This window comes from Cavia porcellus, unplaced genomic scaffold (genome assembly GCF_034190915.1).
Source record: "Cavia porcellus strain 051 isolate PalLab524CR breed Dunkin Hartley unplaced genomic scaffold, mCavPor4.1 scaffold_16, whole genome shotgun sequence".
Taxonomy (NCBI): Eukaryota; Metazoa; Chordata; class Mammalia; order Rodentia; family Caviidae; genus Cavia; species Cavia porcellus.
In genome coordinates, this window is record NW_026947499.1 from 10029652 (window position 1) to 10044307 (window position 14656).

Here is a 14656-nt window from a genome sequence, read left to right on the forward strand (position 1 = left end):
CATTTCTGGGCTGTGGATGGACACCTGCAGCCTGATGTAGCTCTGTGGCGAACTGTAAAGCCCTTGTCCCAGACAACAGATGTGGGGAAGCCAGACAGGGATCACCCGGTCCCTCCCAAAAGCGGCCACAACGACCCGGGGATGGGAAGTGGGACTTCAGGAAGACAGAGCTGGAACTGTTATTCATTAAGAACCAGTTTTAATAAAGGGCGAGGCCAGAGCTGTCCCTAAGCACATGACCATACAACTACCAGCGATATCCTAGTCACATTCCAGCTGCACAGCACAGAGCTAAATCCACAGGGCTGAGTGCGAGCTGGACACAGAAAGCAGGCCGACAGCCAGCCCGTGAGGAGCCTTGGTGGGGTGGGGGCTGCCGTGATGCCACTGGCTGTCGCTGCTGCTCTGCCCAGGGACAGGCGTGCATTCGGCCTCCACAGCCCAATGGACCGGTAGGCCGGGAGCCAGCACTCTGCCTCCCACCCACCTCCCCAGCACCCTGCTCACTCTCAAAAGCACCCCCAAACTCTGCAGCTCCCTGGGCTGGCTGCAGAAGCCTATTCCACTCGAGGTGTGCAGGACAGGGCCTGCGCATGGCGGGGTGGATTTCACTCAACTTCTTCTATAACCTAAAACTGTTCCTGAGAGGACCTATTGCTTAAAAACAAGTCCAAACCTTTAATTGACTTATCGTTGAAGTAATCTTCTAGCCCCGGACTCCCCTGCGTATCAAACAAGCTCTGATTCACTACGGACACAGTCAGAATCTCCTCGGTCGACATCTCCATCAGTTCATCTTCACCATCCAAACTTGACAAACCAATCAGATCATTATTGTTAAATAAACTTGCTCGGATTTTCTCAATTTTGGCTCGGGATCTTATCTGTGTGAACAAAAACAAGGGTCAGATCCGAGCAGAGTGACGGTCCCTCCACGTGGCGGTGGCTCCACCCCCTGGGCCTGTGAGCCCTCCCTGCACCGCCTGGGGACAGCTGCCAGCCCACAAGGGTGCTCCTTATGGGAAACTCTTCTGTGGGCCACCAAGGCCTGTGGCTTTACCCTGGATTCAAAGAAGTGACTCCAGGCCACACTGGGAGAAAACAGTGCAAGGTCTCTCTCCAGCATTCTACTACCCAGCAAGCGGGGGAACAATTAATTTTGAGTGTGTGTGTGTGTGTGCACACTCAGGCATGCCAGGGCCTGTGGACACTAAGCATATACTTCACCCCGAGTGACAGCCCGGGCTCCAGTTTGCCTTTTTTTTTTTTTTTTTTTGAGGCAAGGGTCTCATTATCTAGTTCAGACTGGCTTTGAACAAACTATGTGGCCCAGGCTGACCTTGAACTCATGGTGATCCTCCTGCCTCAGCCTCCCAAGTACATGCCAACCCCAGATGTAAGATATCTAAACATGGTGGCACAAGAAACTCATGGAGTCTTCTCATGGAGCCTGACACCCCCTGGCATTCAGAACCCCTGAGCGCTTAGCATGTGACTGTTTTCACAGTCAGTGCAGATCCCCCTGCAGTGACAGTGCCCCAGTCTCAGAGGTCTGGAAGCAGCTGCCAGGGCAGTGGGGACACCTGCAGGGCTCCACCCCTGGAGGTTACGGGCCCCAAGGCACAGTGCTGCACTCCCTGGTGACATCACTGCCCTCGACACAATCCTGACGCTGCTGTCCGGGGGTCCCACTGGACATGAGCTGGGAGGCTTGGGGGATTCAACCCGGTCAGGATTTATGTGGCTGTGAGGTGGGGAGCCATTACCTCCACGACTGCGAAGCCTTTGATGGGGCGTGCAGTGAGGGGCTGGTTGTCCAGGGACGTGACAGTATACATGGAGCCCACGTCCGACACTGAGGCCGTCTCTGCATTGTCCAGCTGCTCACCCAGGCTGCCCAGGCTGCCCAGGCTGCCCGTGCTGCACAGAGAGATGTCCAGGCTCTCCTGGCTGGATACTGCATGCGGCTCCAGCAGGCCAGGAGGGATAGGCAGCTCAAGGCCCGCGGGCAACGGGTCCACTGAGAGGTCGCTGACGGTCTGCGACACGCCCTGGGAGCTGCACATGGAGGCCTGACTGGTGGATGCGGAGGCACTGATGCTCATGGCAGGGGCCAGGCTGCTGGATGTGCTCCCATCCAGGCTGTCTGCGCCCGGGAAGCCCAGCGCCTTCTCAGGCTCGGCCTTGCCGTCGCCACCCTCGGCCTTGTCCTGGGGCTTCCTGGGGTCTCCCTCCTGCAGTGGGATGTAGATCTCATCTTTGAAGACCCCACCGTGGGCATTGCAGGCCTTGCGGATGGCACCTCTGACGATGCCCTCATCCAGGTGGGTGGGGATACCTGAGATCACCAGCAGGCGGCTGTGGGCTGTGGGGCCCACCAGGGCCTGGCAGGCATCAGCGATGGCGTCGTTTGTCACACCGAGGCCCTGCGGGTCCTTCCGGGTGAGGTGGCGGAGGATGATGAGCAGCGTGAGCGCTCGGTGGAACCAGAGCATGTCCTCAGGCTTGCTGCCCCCGATGCTGAGCATGGTGGAGTCCGACTCGACTGCACGGGACGACTGGCGCTTCCCAGAGGAGGAGGCCTTCTCCCGCTTCATCTTGACCTTCTTTCTCTTGGACAGCAGGCTGGGACTCTGTGGAGTCTGTCCTGGCGAGGACGAGGAGGATGAGGAGGAGTCACTGAGGTTTGGGGCAGTCGTGGAGGTCACGCCACTGGCCGTGACACTCATGTTGGTAGGCAGGGTCACTTCAGCAACAGCCAGGCACCCCTCCATGAGAGCGTGGAAATACGTGGAGAACCTGCCCTGCTCGCCAGCTGCAGCAGCGCCTGAGCCCCCGCAGCCACCGCCTGATGCCCAGCTCTGGGTCTCCTCATCGTAGAGCTTGTGCAACTCCGACTGCAAGGCCATCAGCATGGCCAGACAGGGGTTGAGCTGAAGGGCGATGGAGGACGACAGGCCGGCAGGGTGCTTCCTCTGCTCCAGGGCATGCACGGTGCGCAGGAGCTCGGCCAGGAGGTGGAAGACGAGCTCCTTCACACAGGCCGCCATGTCTGTGGTCCACAGGAAGTTTCCTGGGGCAGACAGGACAAGGACAGCGATCACTCACAAGGCGCTGCCATGCACTTCACCAGATGCAGCCACAGGACAACCCTGAAAGTAGTCATTGTGCCCGAATCCTAGGGAGGAAGAAGCAGGTAGGCCTGGGCCCTGGCCAGCGTCACTGCTACCAGAGGAAGAGCCAGGGCCTTCAACCCGATGCCGTGGATGGTGTCCTGCCTACTTCTGCAGTACAGGATGGGCAGCTCTGCTCTCGTGTCCTAAGGTTCCCCAGCAACTTGGTGCCAGTCATTAGATCAGTGTTCCCCAAAGCATGGGATGATGCTAACAGGACAGGATGCATAACCCTCACCTACCCAAGTGTAGGAAATGATTCCTTTTTACGAACCATTCATTCATTTGAAGGACTGAGGGTCAGATCTATTGCCTTCACTCTGAGCTATGTCCCCAGAACTGTTTAGAAAATTTTAAAAATTTTCACACAGCGTCATGCTAAATTGCCCAGGAAGGACTCGAACTTGTGCTCTTTCTGCCTCAGCCTCCCGAGTACTGGGATTACAGGTATGAGCCATTGTGGCAGCTGAACGGCTGTGGCAGTCCTAATTTTGTCAACAGAAAGGCTTGTGTTAGCGAGGGCGTAGCCCGGTGGTAAGCACCTGCCCAGCCTGTGTGACGCCCTGGGCTCAAGCCCCAAACATCAAAAAAGAAGTTGTTCTTTCGGCTGGTATTATTCTTTCTTCTTCTTGACACAGATACATAATATTTATTTGAAATCCCAATTTATGATAAGTTCGCCCTTCAGTGGGTGCCATGTTCCTTAAACAAGGCAGGCGACACTGTGGTGGGAACACAGATTCTCACTAGGGAAGAAGCAGGGAAGGCGGTGGGGGCTCTGAGGTCAGCGCTTGCCCCATGCCCACAGCAGAAGGGACGGGCCCAGCACCAGCCACGGTGCCAACTCTCAGAGAGGCAGGGGAGAGACACGGGGAGAGACGGGGAGAGACGGGCTCCACCTGAAGCCTCATGACAGGGGCTGCACTTATCCTGGTCTGAGGAGCAGCGCCCTTGGGTGGGCTGAAGAGCTGAAGTGCTCATGTTTTCCAAATTCAAAATTGATAGAAAGGAAAATTAGACCCTGTCTTATCCTTTTATCAAAAACTTTTGCCTAAATGCAGCAAGTAGGCTAGACTGGCAGGGGAGGGCTCTCCAAGATGTCTGCCGCCCTGCCCACCCACTGGGACACGCAGGTTGCACAAGTGCCTGTATGAGGCTGGAGTGCAGACGCAGCAGGCAGAGGGCGCCACCACATCCTACCGCCTGCCTGCGTGGGCCTCCGACCCCCAGCAGCTACATTTATTCCAGAAAGTGGATCACAGTTTCGTCCCTGACTATTGGGTCCCGACCCCGAACCTGTGATGTCCCCACAGCACAGACTAATGTGCTGAAGACACTTGCCAGTTGACTGGCTCAGGAGAGGGGCCAGCCCGCATCATCCCTGCGTGCACCTCAGATCAATAATAAACTGGAGAGGGCGGCAATCCTCTAGCCAGCACGCTTCAGAAAAACCAGAAGCAATACAGAAGGGGCCTGAGACCTCCACTGTACACCTGTCCGAAAGAAACCAGAAACATCACAAGAGAAAGAAACAAGAAAAAGCCTCCAGCCACTGACCCTGGGAAAATAAGCCCCGGAGAGGTAAATACAGAAGAGAAACAGTGCAGCAGTCATGCAATATCAGCCACAGCGTCAGCGGACAGAAAGAAATACCTTCATGACCTCATAGACGAACTTGAAACTGAAATTCTAATTCAAGTGAGGAAAGATATAAAAAGATTAATAAAAAATGCCAAGCCCTTCTCAAGAAGACACAGATAGAAAAAGAAGAGAAACCTTTAATGAAGAATATGAACAAAATCTAGAATAAATGAAACATTCAAAGAGATTACCAGGAAATTAAAAACTCCTTTGAAAGCTGGCAAAATTCCTTGACAGAAACTAAAGTTAGACTTTCAAAACTTGAACGTAGATTTGCAATGTGTGATCGTGAAAGAAAAGGTCTCTTAAAAATAACAAGAAATCGCGGCTGGGGATTTAGCTCAGTGGCATAAGCACCTGCCTGGCAAGTGTGAGGTCGTGAGTTCAATCCCCAGTACCACAAAAAGAAAATAATAATAACACGAAACCAGGAAGTAATAACACAAAGGCTAGAAGATGACAAGAGGATCTATAACTTAAGAATAAAAAACATGAGCAAAGAAGCAGGAGTAAACATAAATGAATTACAAGGGCTATTCACAGAAATAATTAAGGAAAACTTCTCAAGCATAGGAAAAGGAAATAACATTTAGATGCCTCCAGCCAACTACAACCAAAACACATCTACACCCAGACATATAATAATCAAGATCCCAGAAATTCATCACAAGAATAGAATATTAAAAGCAGTCAGATCACCTTATAAAGGAAAACCCATCAAAATCACAACAGACTTCTCAACACAATCAAGTCAAGAAGAGCTTGGAGTGAAGTAGTTCAAGCCCTGAAAGAAAATAACCTCCAACCCAGATTGATGTACTCTGAAAAACTCTCTCTCAAAATTAATGGAGAAACAAGATGTTTCCATGACAAAGAGGAACTGTGCAAGTTTGTGACCACCAATCCAACCCTACAAAAAATACTGAAGGACATTCTAAAGAGAGAGAGAGAAAAAAATACCAGGATTCTAGCAACAGTGGCAGAGAGGCCTCAATGAACAGGGCAGAGAGTAGGATGAAGGAGAAGAGTAGACAATCAACAGCAGAAAAATAGCATAGCAGAGATGAGGCAGAGAAGATTGGCTATAAGCTCGCTATAAGCTCTAACACAGATGGCCTTGATACACTAACAAAAAGAAACACAGGCAGAGTAGATCAGGAGATAGGATCCATCGAAATGCTCTGAATAGGCAATATACTCAACCTGAAAGAGGGTTAATAAACCGAAAGTCAAAGATGAGAAAATGATGCTCTATGTGACAGGGAACCAAAAAGAAAAAGGGACAGCTCGTCCAGCAGCTGCAGATAGGTTGGAAAGTCATGACACTTTTGTGCAGTGTAGAACTACACAGCTGGAAGGAAGGGAAACCTTGAGGATTTAGTAGGTAAAGGAGTACAGCTCAAGATCAAGTTCAGGGGTAAAAAAGTTCAGAACCACTTAGGTGGATAGAGGGTTGCCCCGCAACCTAAAAACTAAAGGAGTTAGTGGGACCCAAAATGTATAAAGCACCCTAAGAAAGGAAAAGGGGAGGAACTGTCTAAAACAGGAAGGCAGAGGACATTGTTAATAGTGTATCAGGATTTAAAAGCCTCATTAGTCTTATGCTCTGTTTAGTTTGATTTTATTCTGTTCCAGTCTGTCTCCTCATAATACATTTGAGGGCACACACAGCTATCCTAAAAATAGCAGGATACACTATGGTAACTATCCTTAATTCCCTATTAACTTAACCTGAAGCCTTGTATTACGTATATTGTCTTACTATGACTGATTTTATTTGACTCTGGTTTGTTAGATCGCTGTTTTGTCTTGACTGATTTTATTCGATTTGGTATGCTTGATAGTATCAAGTCTAAGAGTAGAGGCAACTACTCTGAAGATGACAAGATGCAATAACATACCCATTCCGGTTTGATTATTAACTGCTTTTGAAGTCCTACAATGTCTCCAATGTTGTGTTTTTATTAAAATTGCTATGTAGTGCTGTGTTCAATTATATTATGCCTGATGATGTAGACAATTCTATTGAAAATAACAAGAGTCAGCATAGTAACTACTGTAGATCACCTACATTGTGGTCCTGTATGTCTTTTTGGTTTCATGTTTTTCTAGGAATTTGTTTTGTTGTCCTGTTCTGATCTGTTTTTCCCTATAATGCAGAAAGGATAGGTATACAGGTAGAGATTCACACATGTGTAGAATTTCTAAACAGTTTACGAGAACAGATTATATCATGCGTGATGTAATGAACAGATACTCTGAAGAAGAGACACTAAGATACCCAGTGCTAATTCTGTAGCATTATGATATAAAATCTAGCAATGCTATTATTCTCTGTTCAGAGTGATATTAGTCTGTTTTCTTTTGTTTAATTTCAACATATGTAAAGGTAGGGATGGCTATTTCGAAGAGAACGAGAGACACTATGGCAGCCATTGTTGATTCCTCTACTGTCTGGTCTGGAAGACCTAAAATGTCTTCATCATCCTGTTCTGATCAGCTTAGTACTATTTTGTTCAGTATGAATTCACTGTGTGTGAAGACATGGACAACTATTTGGAAAAAAACAAGAGACAGTATGATAGACAGTGAAGATCTCCAGTGGTTGCTTTGAAATCTGTGTTTCTTAAATTGTTTTCTTATGATGTTTTGTTCTGTTTCATTTTACCCTTTTTAAAATTAAAAAAAAAAAAAAAAGAAAGAAAGAAAGTGGATCACAGACCCAGAAACTTTGGTAGGCAATCTTGTAGAAGATTCTAGCAGTGAGCTGTCCTGCCTGACAGGTGCCTGGGGCCTCCCTCCCTCTTTCCTCCTCTATTTCTGTTGTGTCATCCTTCTGGGGATTTGGGTTGGCAGCTGCTTTCCCCTTCCAATCTTTATTATTTACAAATTTAAGTTTTTTGAGGCAAGGTTTTAATACGTAGTTCAGGCTGGCTTTAACTTACTATGTAGCCCACGCTGACCTCGAACTCATGCAAGCTTTCTGCCTCAGCCTCCCAAATGCTGGTACAGGCACCTGGCTCTAATATTTTACTGTGAAAAAATTCAAAACTATAGAAAAGTTGAAAGATTACATAGTAATACCTATATGTCTACTTCCTGCTACAGACGACATATTTGCGTTATTACACATCTACCCACTCCTCTATTCTTCTATAAACTCATATTAAGTTTTGATTATTTAAGGTAAGTTGCAGATATCAGTGTATTAAAAGTGTAAACAAGCCCACCTAACAATATGAACGTCCAGTATTTACTTAGGTTTACGTGTGTGTCTACTGCGTATGATTGGACCAGGGCCTTGTGCCCACTGAGCCCTGTACTCACACCCAGCTCTTTTCTCAGAATGTGTTTGAGCTGGCCATGGTGGTGCATGCCTGTAATCTCAGCATTCAAGAGGAGGAGGCGGGGGGATTGCTGTGAGTTTGAGGCCAGCTAGGGGCTACCAAATGAGTGAATTCCAGCCTGAACTGTATAGTGAAACCCTGTCTCAAAAACAAAAACAAACACACACAAAAAAAAGAGCGAGAATTGGTTTGAGCTAAGGGTGCATAGGGGAAAATGTGCAACCCTGAAGTTTGCCACGTGTGAGTTCTGTACCCTTTGTGACCTTTCAGGAGCTATGAAGTCGTGAGGTCTACTTTTGGGACACTGTTCACTGTCACTCTTTGCCCCCAGTCGCAATGACACACATATATAAAGCATGACAAATTAACCTCTCACAGTTAGTTGCCATCCTCCACTATGCAAGCCATGGGTGCGAACCGGGATGCACACCGCACCCAGCTCCAGCTCACCCCACACCCAGCACGCCTGGCCCTGCTCCTGAAGCCTCACCTAGCAGCTCCACCACCTGAAGGAGGACCGAAGTGGGAATGGTGTCGGGCTCATCTTCAGCCTTTGCGTCGCCATCTTCTGACCTCCAGGACAGCAGCTGCTCTGCGAAGGCCATGGCCAGTGGGAACTCCAGGGGCAGGGAGTGTAACACCAGCACAGCCCCGGGAGGTGGAGACACACCTACAAGAGTCCAGAAGCAAAGCTGTGACCAGTGGCACCGGGCCACACAAGCCCAGGAGGAGAGGACCTGCCATGAACCTGGGGAAAGCCCGACCCCCACCAGCTGGAGGTGGGGAGGCTGGGTCCTGTCTCTCCGTTAGGGCAGCTGCAGGCACAGAAGGGTCTAAGGCCGGCTCCCAGTGCACCTGCTGCAGTGGCAAGGGGCAGAGAGGTAGTGCGGCAGAGGGGGTACATGTCCCCCTCCTGGCAGGAGTGGTGCAGTGCTGTGACCTGCAATCCAGCAACTCTGGAGGCCGAGGCTGGAGGATCATGGTTGAGGCCAGCCTGGGGAACTCAGCAACCCCCCGTCACAGAACAGCAGCAAAACAAAACAAAAAAACAAAAGCAACTGGCCTTGTGATCCAGAACGGGGGATTAAGTCATACTTTAAAGACGCTTTGCTAAGGGGCTGGGGGTTTAGCTCAGCGGCATAAGCACCTGCCTTGCAAGCAGGCGGTCGTGAGTTCGATCCCCGGTACCGATAAAAATGAAAAAGACAAAAAAAAAAAAAAAAAAAAGACGCTTTGCTGGACCCTCCCCAGGTTGGTGACAGAACAGTCCTTTCCCGTGGCTGTAATGCAGTGAAGACTACAGTGGAGGAACAGCGTATCCCCAGAGGTGAGGCTACCAGGACCTCGTTTTTTCTTCTTCCCTGCTTTTCCTTTTTTGAGACAGGGTCTCTCTATATAGTCCAGATTGGCCTTGAACTCAAGGCAATCCTCCTGCCTCAGCCTCCTGATTGCTAGGATTACAGGCATGTGTCACTGCATCTGTTCTCTCCTTGTTTTTATTTTTATGTTTTATTTTTATGTTTATTTATTTGTACTACTGAGTTGCAGTCCCGGGCTCCTGACCTTGAGTTTTAGTTTTCTTTTCTTTTTTGGGGGGAGGGGGACACTCTGGGGATCGAACTCACAACCTTGTGTTTAACAGGCATCTGCTTATGCCACTGAGCTAAAAACCCACAGGTTTTAATTTTCTTAATATGTGCCCTCACAGCCTCCCCTGCACCTAGCCCCACTGCAGCCCCGGCCACACCTGAGCCAGGGCTCCAGCAGGTGTCGGGCAAGGGGGCAGGGGAGCACGCTGGCTCACACGCTGCAGGGAGCATGTTTACAGGGGAAAGGTGAGGCGCAGCCTCTGCTCTTATCTGCTTTTCTCACGCTGGGGATTGAACCCAAAGTCTGGTGTACGCTCTATCGCTGGGCTATACTCTCAGCCAGATTCTGGTATTTTTGTTTTGTTTTTTTTTAAACTAAGTCTCTATATGTAGCCTAGGCTAGCCTTGAACACACAGAGATCCTTCTGTCTCAGCCTCCCAAGCCCTAGGGTTACAGTGTGCGTCACCATGCCCAGCTCAGATCCTGTTTTCTTTTCTTTTTTTTTTTTTTTCTTTTTTCAAATCCTGTTTTCAATGTTAAGTTTAAAAATCAACTAGTACAGGGGCTGGGGATTTAGCTCAGTGGCATATGCGCCTGCTTGGCAAGCATGAGGTCCAGAGTTTGATCCCTGGTACCATAAAAAAAAAAAAAAAAAAAAAAAAAAATCAACTACTACAGATAAGAAACTATGAAAAAAGATTTAAAAAGGGAACATCAAGTTGTTTAGCAATGACCGAGTCCCTTGAGAAATGTCCTTCATCCCATCCCGTAAAGCGGCAATGCTCAGGGCCTGGGGCTCTGAGACACACAGGGCCATCGTCCTAGCTGAGCACAGATGTGATCTGTTGCTGTCCTGGACAAACGCGTTGATCTTTTCTCTTGGAGCATGCCATGGGCGGGCTGTGGAGGCCTAAAAGCTAAGCCGCTTTCCTATCTGAAGAGGACAGGCAGTGACAGGCTCGGGGTAACAGAGAGGAGGCCTGCTGGGAAGCCGAGCCCTGGGTAGCCGGGAGGGAGCGTAGGGCCGCACAGTGAGACCCGCGGCACACGCCTGGCACAGTGCGGCGCGGGATGAGGTGAGGCCGAGACTGCTCTCCTCCGACAAACAACCGCATGCCAGTGCCGCTTGTGAAAGGCGGGGAAACCCCAGGGTAGCCCCTGCCAGGCCTTCAACCTTTTGCTTCATAGAAACACCACCCTGAGCAGCAGGGACCCAGCCAGACCCCTGCATCTCCACCAAGAAGGCCACAGAGCAGCTGACCCAGACGTGCATCTCTCGGAGCAGGGGAAGACTCACCCAGTCTGATGTGGACCCTGTCCGTGGAGAGGACCACGGAGGGGTACTGGTCAGCGGTGGGCGGTGGGGCCAGCCCAGTGTTGGCTGGGGATGCGTCCCTCGGGTAACAGGCGGCCTCGATGAGGTTCAGCTGGCCAGTTCGCTTCACTTTGTGGCCGAGCCCGTACACGAGCACGCGCGCCCATGGTGCCTTGTACAGAGAGGAGCTGGGAGGAAAGGCGTTAGTACAGACACAGCAGGAAGCTGGCCAAGTCCTCTCCGGCACCCCTGAGGGCCGTGTCCCCACACAGGGAATCTCGGGAACTGCAGACCAGTTTTAAAGGGTGTATGCATTGAAGAACAGGGACAATTTGAATATTTCCCTCTGCCAGCGTCACGGGAATTCACTTGGCTCTTCTCCCATCAACTCCTCTTGAGAAAATCAACTTACTCTTTGCGGAATCCAGACTGACTTTCTTTACAAGACACCACGACAAAAGCCGCCCCGGGGAAATTAACGTCCATGTTGACTTTGGACTCGGAAATTGGGAACTCTTCCGAGGGGAACTGCTCTGGTGCTGTCTACAAAGAGACACAAGTAAGGAAAGCCTCCATTCATTTCATTTCTCATCTCACCAAGCAAAAGGGATTAGCCTGAGCATATGCTGTAATCGACTCAAAAATGTTCCCCGGGAGGAAGCAAGCCATGGGTGAGACCAAGCAGAAGGGCTTCCATGAAGGGAGAGCCCAGGGGATGGTGGGACAGGGGAGATGGGGAACAATTTTCAGCAAGCCGGTAAGAATGGGAGGCGCAGGCCAAGGCCAAAGCATTACCTGCAGGAAGGAGCAGATCTGCTTGGTCAGCTCCAAGAGGCTGTCCTCGCCCTGGTGCAGGGAGCGGGTGATGGCCACGTTGAGCCACTCCCTCACTGTCTGGGAGTTACCCTGGTAGAAGAGGTCTGTGGCTGAGCAGTTCTGGGAGTGGATGCAGTGCTGCAGAGACTGTGCCAGGAGGATGGAGCTGGAGCTGATGGTGCCATCTGCAGACAGGGAGGAAAACGGATCGAGGGTCCAGAGCCGACCCACTTCACTACTTGGCCAGGCTGGGCTGGATCAAGGAACTATAAGGGGCCTCAAAGTGGAGTTTACAAAGCAGTGTGTGTAATCATCATGGCAAAGTGCTCTCATGGGTAAGTTCTGGAGCCTCCAGATTCCTGGGGTAGCCAGTGGAGATGTGGCACAAACGTGCTGGTGGGACTCCCATGGCCGTGAGGTGGAAAGTGCCTACTTGAGATGCTGAGGGGCTCAGGGTCCCTGTCGTCTCCCTGCCCGCATCTCTGGGTCCCAGCTTAGTTGCTAGGAAGTCAAGGGGAGCTGACTGGAGGCTGGGGTGGCAGAGGAAGAGAGCGAGCAGACTCCTCACGCTGCCTTCCCAGCGGAGCACACACCCCAGCCATGGGCCTCAGGTCTAGCAGACACGCACAGTTCAAAAGGTCTGGTCTGGAAGGCCCGAGAGCTGGGACACATGCTGCTGTCTGTGGCAGTGCAGTTGCCAGGTTCCTTGACCTGTGGTTAGTTTGGGACACTCCATGACTATTCAGCAGATTAACTCGGAAGTGCGGGATATATCTCCACCTGCCAGACGGTACGAACGCGCAGCAGCACAGCCAGCGGCAGAGCCTCACCTGGCAGCGGAGGAGCGAGGAGCTGATTGGACAGCAGCTGCAGGTGCTCCAGCGTGATGTCCCGGATGGCGGGGATGTGGAAGAGGCGTGTGAAAAGGTGGGGCAGCTTGGGGGCGAAGATGTTGAGCAGAGCCATGCGGCAGTAGAGCCGGGCCAGCGCAGCCTCACAGCGCAGCAGCTCTCTGCAGGAAGAGCAGGAGACATGCTGAGTGGGGACCTCTGGCCCCCGTGCTGAGGGGCGGGGGAAGGACATCTCGGTCTCCTCTGCCAGCCCCGTGTTTTGGCCCCAAGAGGGTCTTTTGTGTTTTTTAACATTAGTTTCTTCTCAATTGGAAAAGCCCTTTGGAAAACAAATGAAAATGTATGTTCACTCAAAAACCTGCACATTCATAGCAGCAGTAGTGGCTAAAAGCAAGAAAGTGGTAGCAACCCAAATGCCATTCCCTGAGTGGCATATCCGCCCAGTGCCACTACTCAGCCATGGAAGGGAACAAAGTGCTGAGGGGCAGGAGCAAGACGTGTCTGAAGCGGGGTGCTGTGCTCAAGCTGCATGTCCAGGGCAAGGCCACACAGAGCCTGAAGAGAAATGGAGCCGACGGCGGGAGCAGTGGAGAGGCCGGCGCCGGCAGGGCAGGGTGCGCGTGTGCAGAGGCCCACGCTGGGGTTTGTGAGCCAGAGGCGGGCGGGCGGGAGGGAGGGACCGCACTGAAGAAGTGGGACCTGATTTGCTTCTGAAGGTGACCCATGTGCAGCTGGCACAAGCCTGGCCGTCACGGGCGGCAGGCAGGGTTGAGGTCTAGCTGGTAAGGCAGAACGTTGCCAGATGGATGTGGCTTACAGGGCTGGGAGGACAAGGACAGCTGCTATCCCTTCTAGACAGGGAATGGGCAGAGGAGCAGGGCTGGGGAAACACAGCCGCCACCTCCCACGCGGCCTACTATTGCTTCCACTCCTTTTAAACTGGTTAAACAGGTTAATGGTCCTATGTTGGCAGATACGCGTGCTCAGAGCGGCTGGCTGTTTCCGCTCCCGTTCCTCCCCTTCCCCTCTCCTCCCCCAGTCCCACTTTCTGTTCAGCGGGTGCACCGTATTTTACTCATATCCACCCCAATTACTCGCCCATGTACCAGACGCCCTGTTCCCATTCTCTAGTCTATTAATAACCTCCCTTCTACTTTCTTATCCTCTCCTTTAGATTCCATGTACAGGGGAGAACAGGAGGTATTTTCTTTTTTTCCATTTTTGAGACAGGCTGATCTTGAACTTCAAATAATCCTCCTGCCTCAGCCCTCCAAGTGCTCGGATCACAGGTGCACCACCATACACAGCAAGACATTCATCTGAGGTGCTTATTACTTTGATTGAAAGGTTCAGAAAACCCTTTCCTTGTCTACAGAAGAATTGCTGTTGGTTAACTTTCTTTGAGCTGAGTGCTTAAAAACCTGCCAAAGAAGCCACCCTCAGGAGGCTTAGGAGAGCAAGTCTGAGGCCAGCCTGGGCAACGCAGCAGGCACGGTGAACACGACCCTGGGTGCTAGCTGGCAGCCTCTGGCCTGGGAGGACTGAGGAAAAGAACATTTGCACAGGGAGGCTGCAGCCTCCGGTCCCCAGAAGGCCTGAAGCTGCCGGGGAAGCTGTCCTGAGAGTCGCCAGCCCCGCTTCAGGACACCAAGCTGTCCAGCTACTGTGTGAACTCTGCTGGCAAAGCCTACTATGTGGCCCATGGCAGGACGACTGCGGGAGAACCTTGTGATGCTGCCACACAGCACGTCCGCTCCCGCCCTGGACTTAGGTGTCACCAAGGGTGATCCATGAAAGCCTAGGACATACTAACATGGCTCCAGATGGACAGCCTAGGGGGAACTGTGGTAGCTGGAGAATGGCAGGTGTGAACAATAGTTTACAGAGGCTTCTACTGAGAACTCCACTTACTACTACATTCTG

At 51.2% G+C, this 14656-nt stretch overlaps 1 protein-coding gene across 5 annotated transcripts in view; it reads right to left on the bottom strand.

Moving 5' to 3' along the window:
• The window catches only part of Hectd4 (HECT domain E3 ubiquitin protein ligase 4), a 172084-nt gene that overhangs the window by 13445 nt on the left and 143983 nt on the right, over positions 1-14656 (bottom strand). For all 5 annotated transcript variants that reach the window (XM_063225671.1, XM_063225668.1, XM_063225670.1 and 2 more), the window contains exons 56-62: positions 12713-12894; positions 11862-12067; positions 11479-11609; positions 11049-11254; positions 8652-8831; positions 1767-3073; positions 677-884 (exon numbers count right to left, since the gene is read on the bottom strand). In XM_063225671.1, the coding sequence (XP_063081741.1) occupies positions 677-884; positions 1767-3073; positions 8652-8831; positions 11049-11254; positions 11479-11609; positions 11862-12067; positions 12713-12894 (2420 nt within the window). The remainder of the gene's footprint in view (positions 1-676; positions 885-1766; positions 3074-8651; positions 8832-11048; positions 11255-11478; positions 11610-11861; positions 12068-12712; positions 12895-14656) is intronic.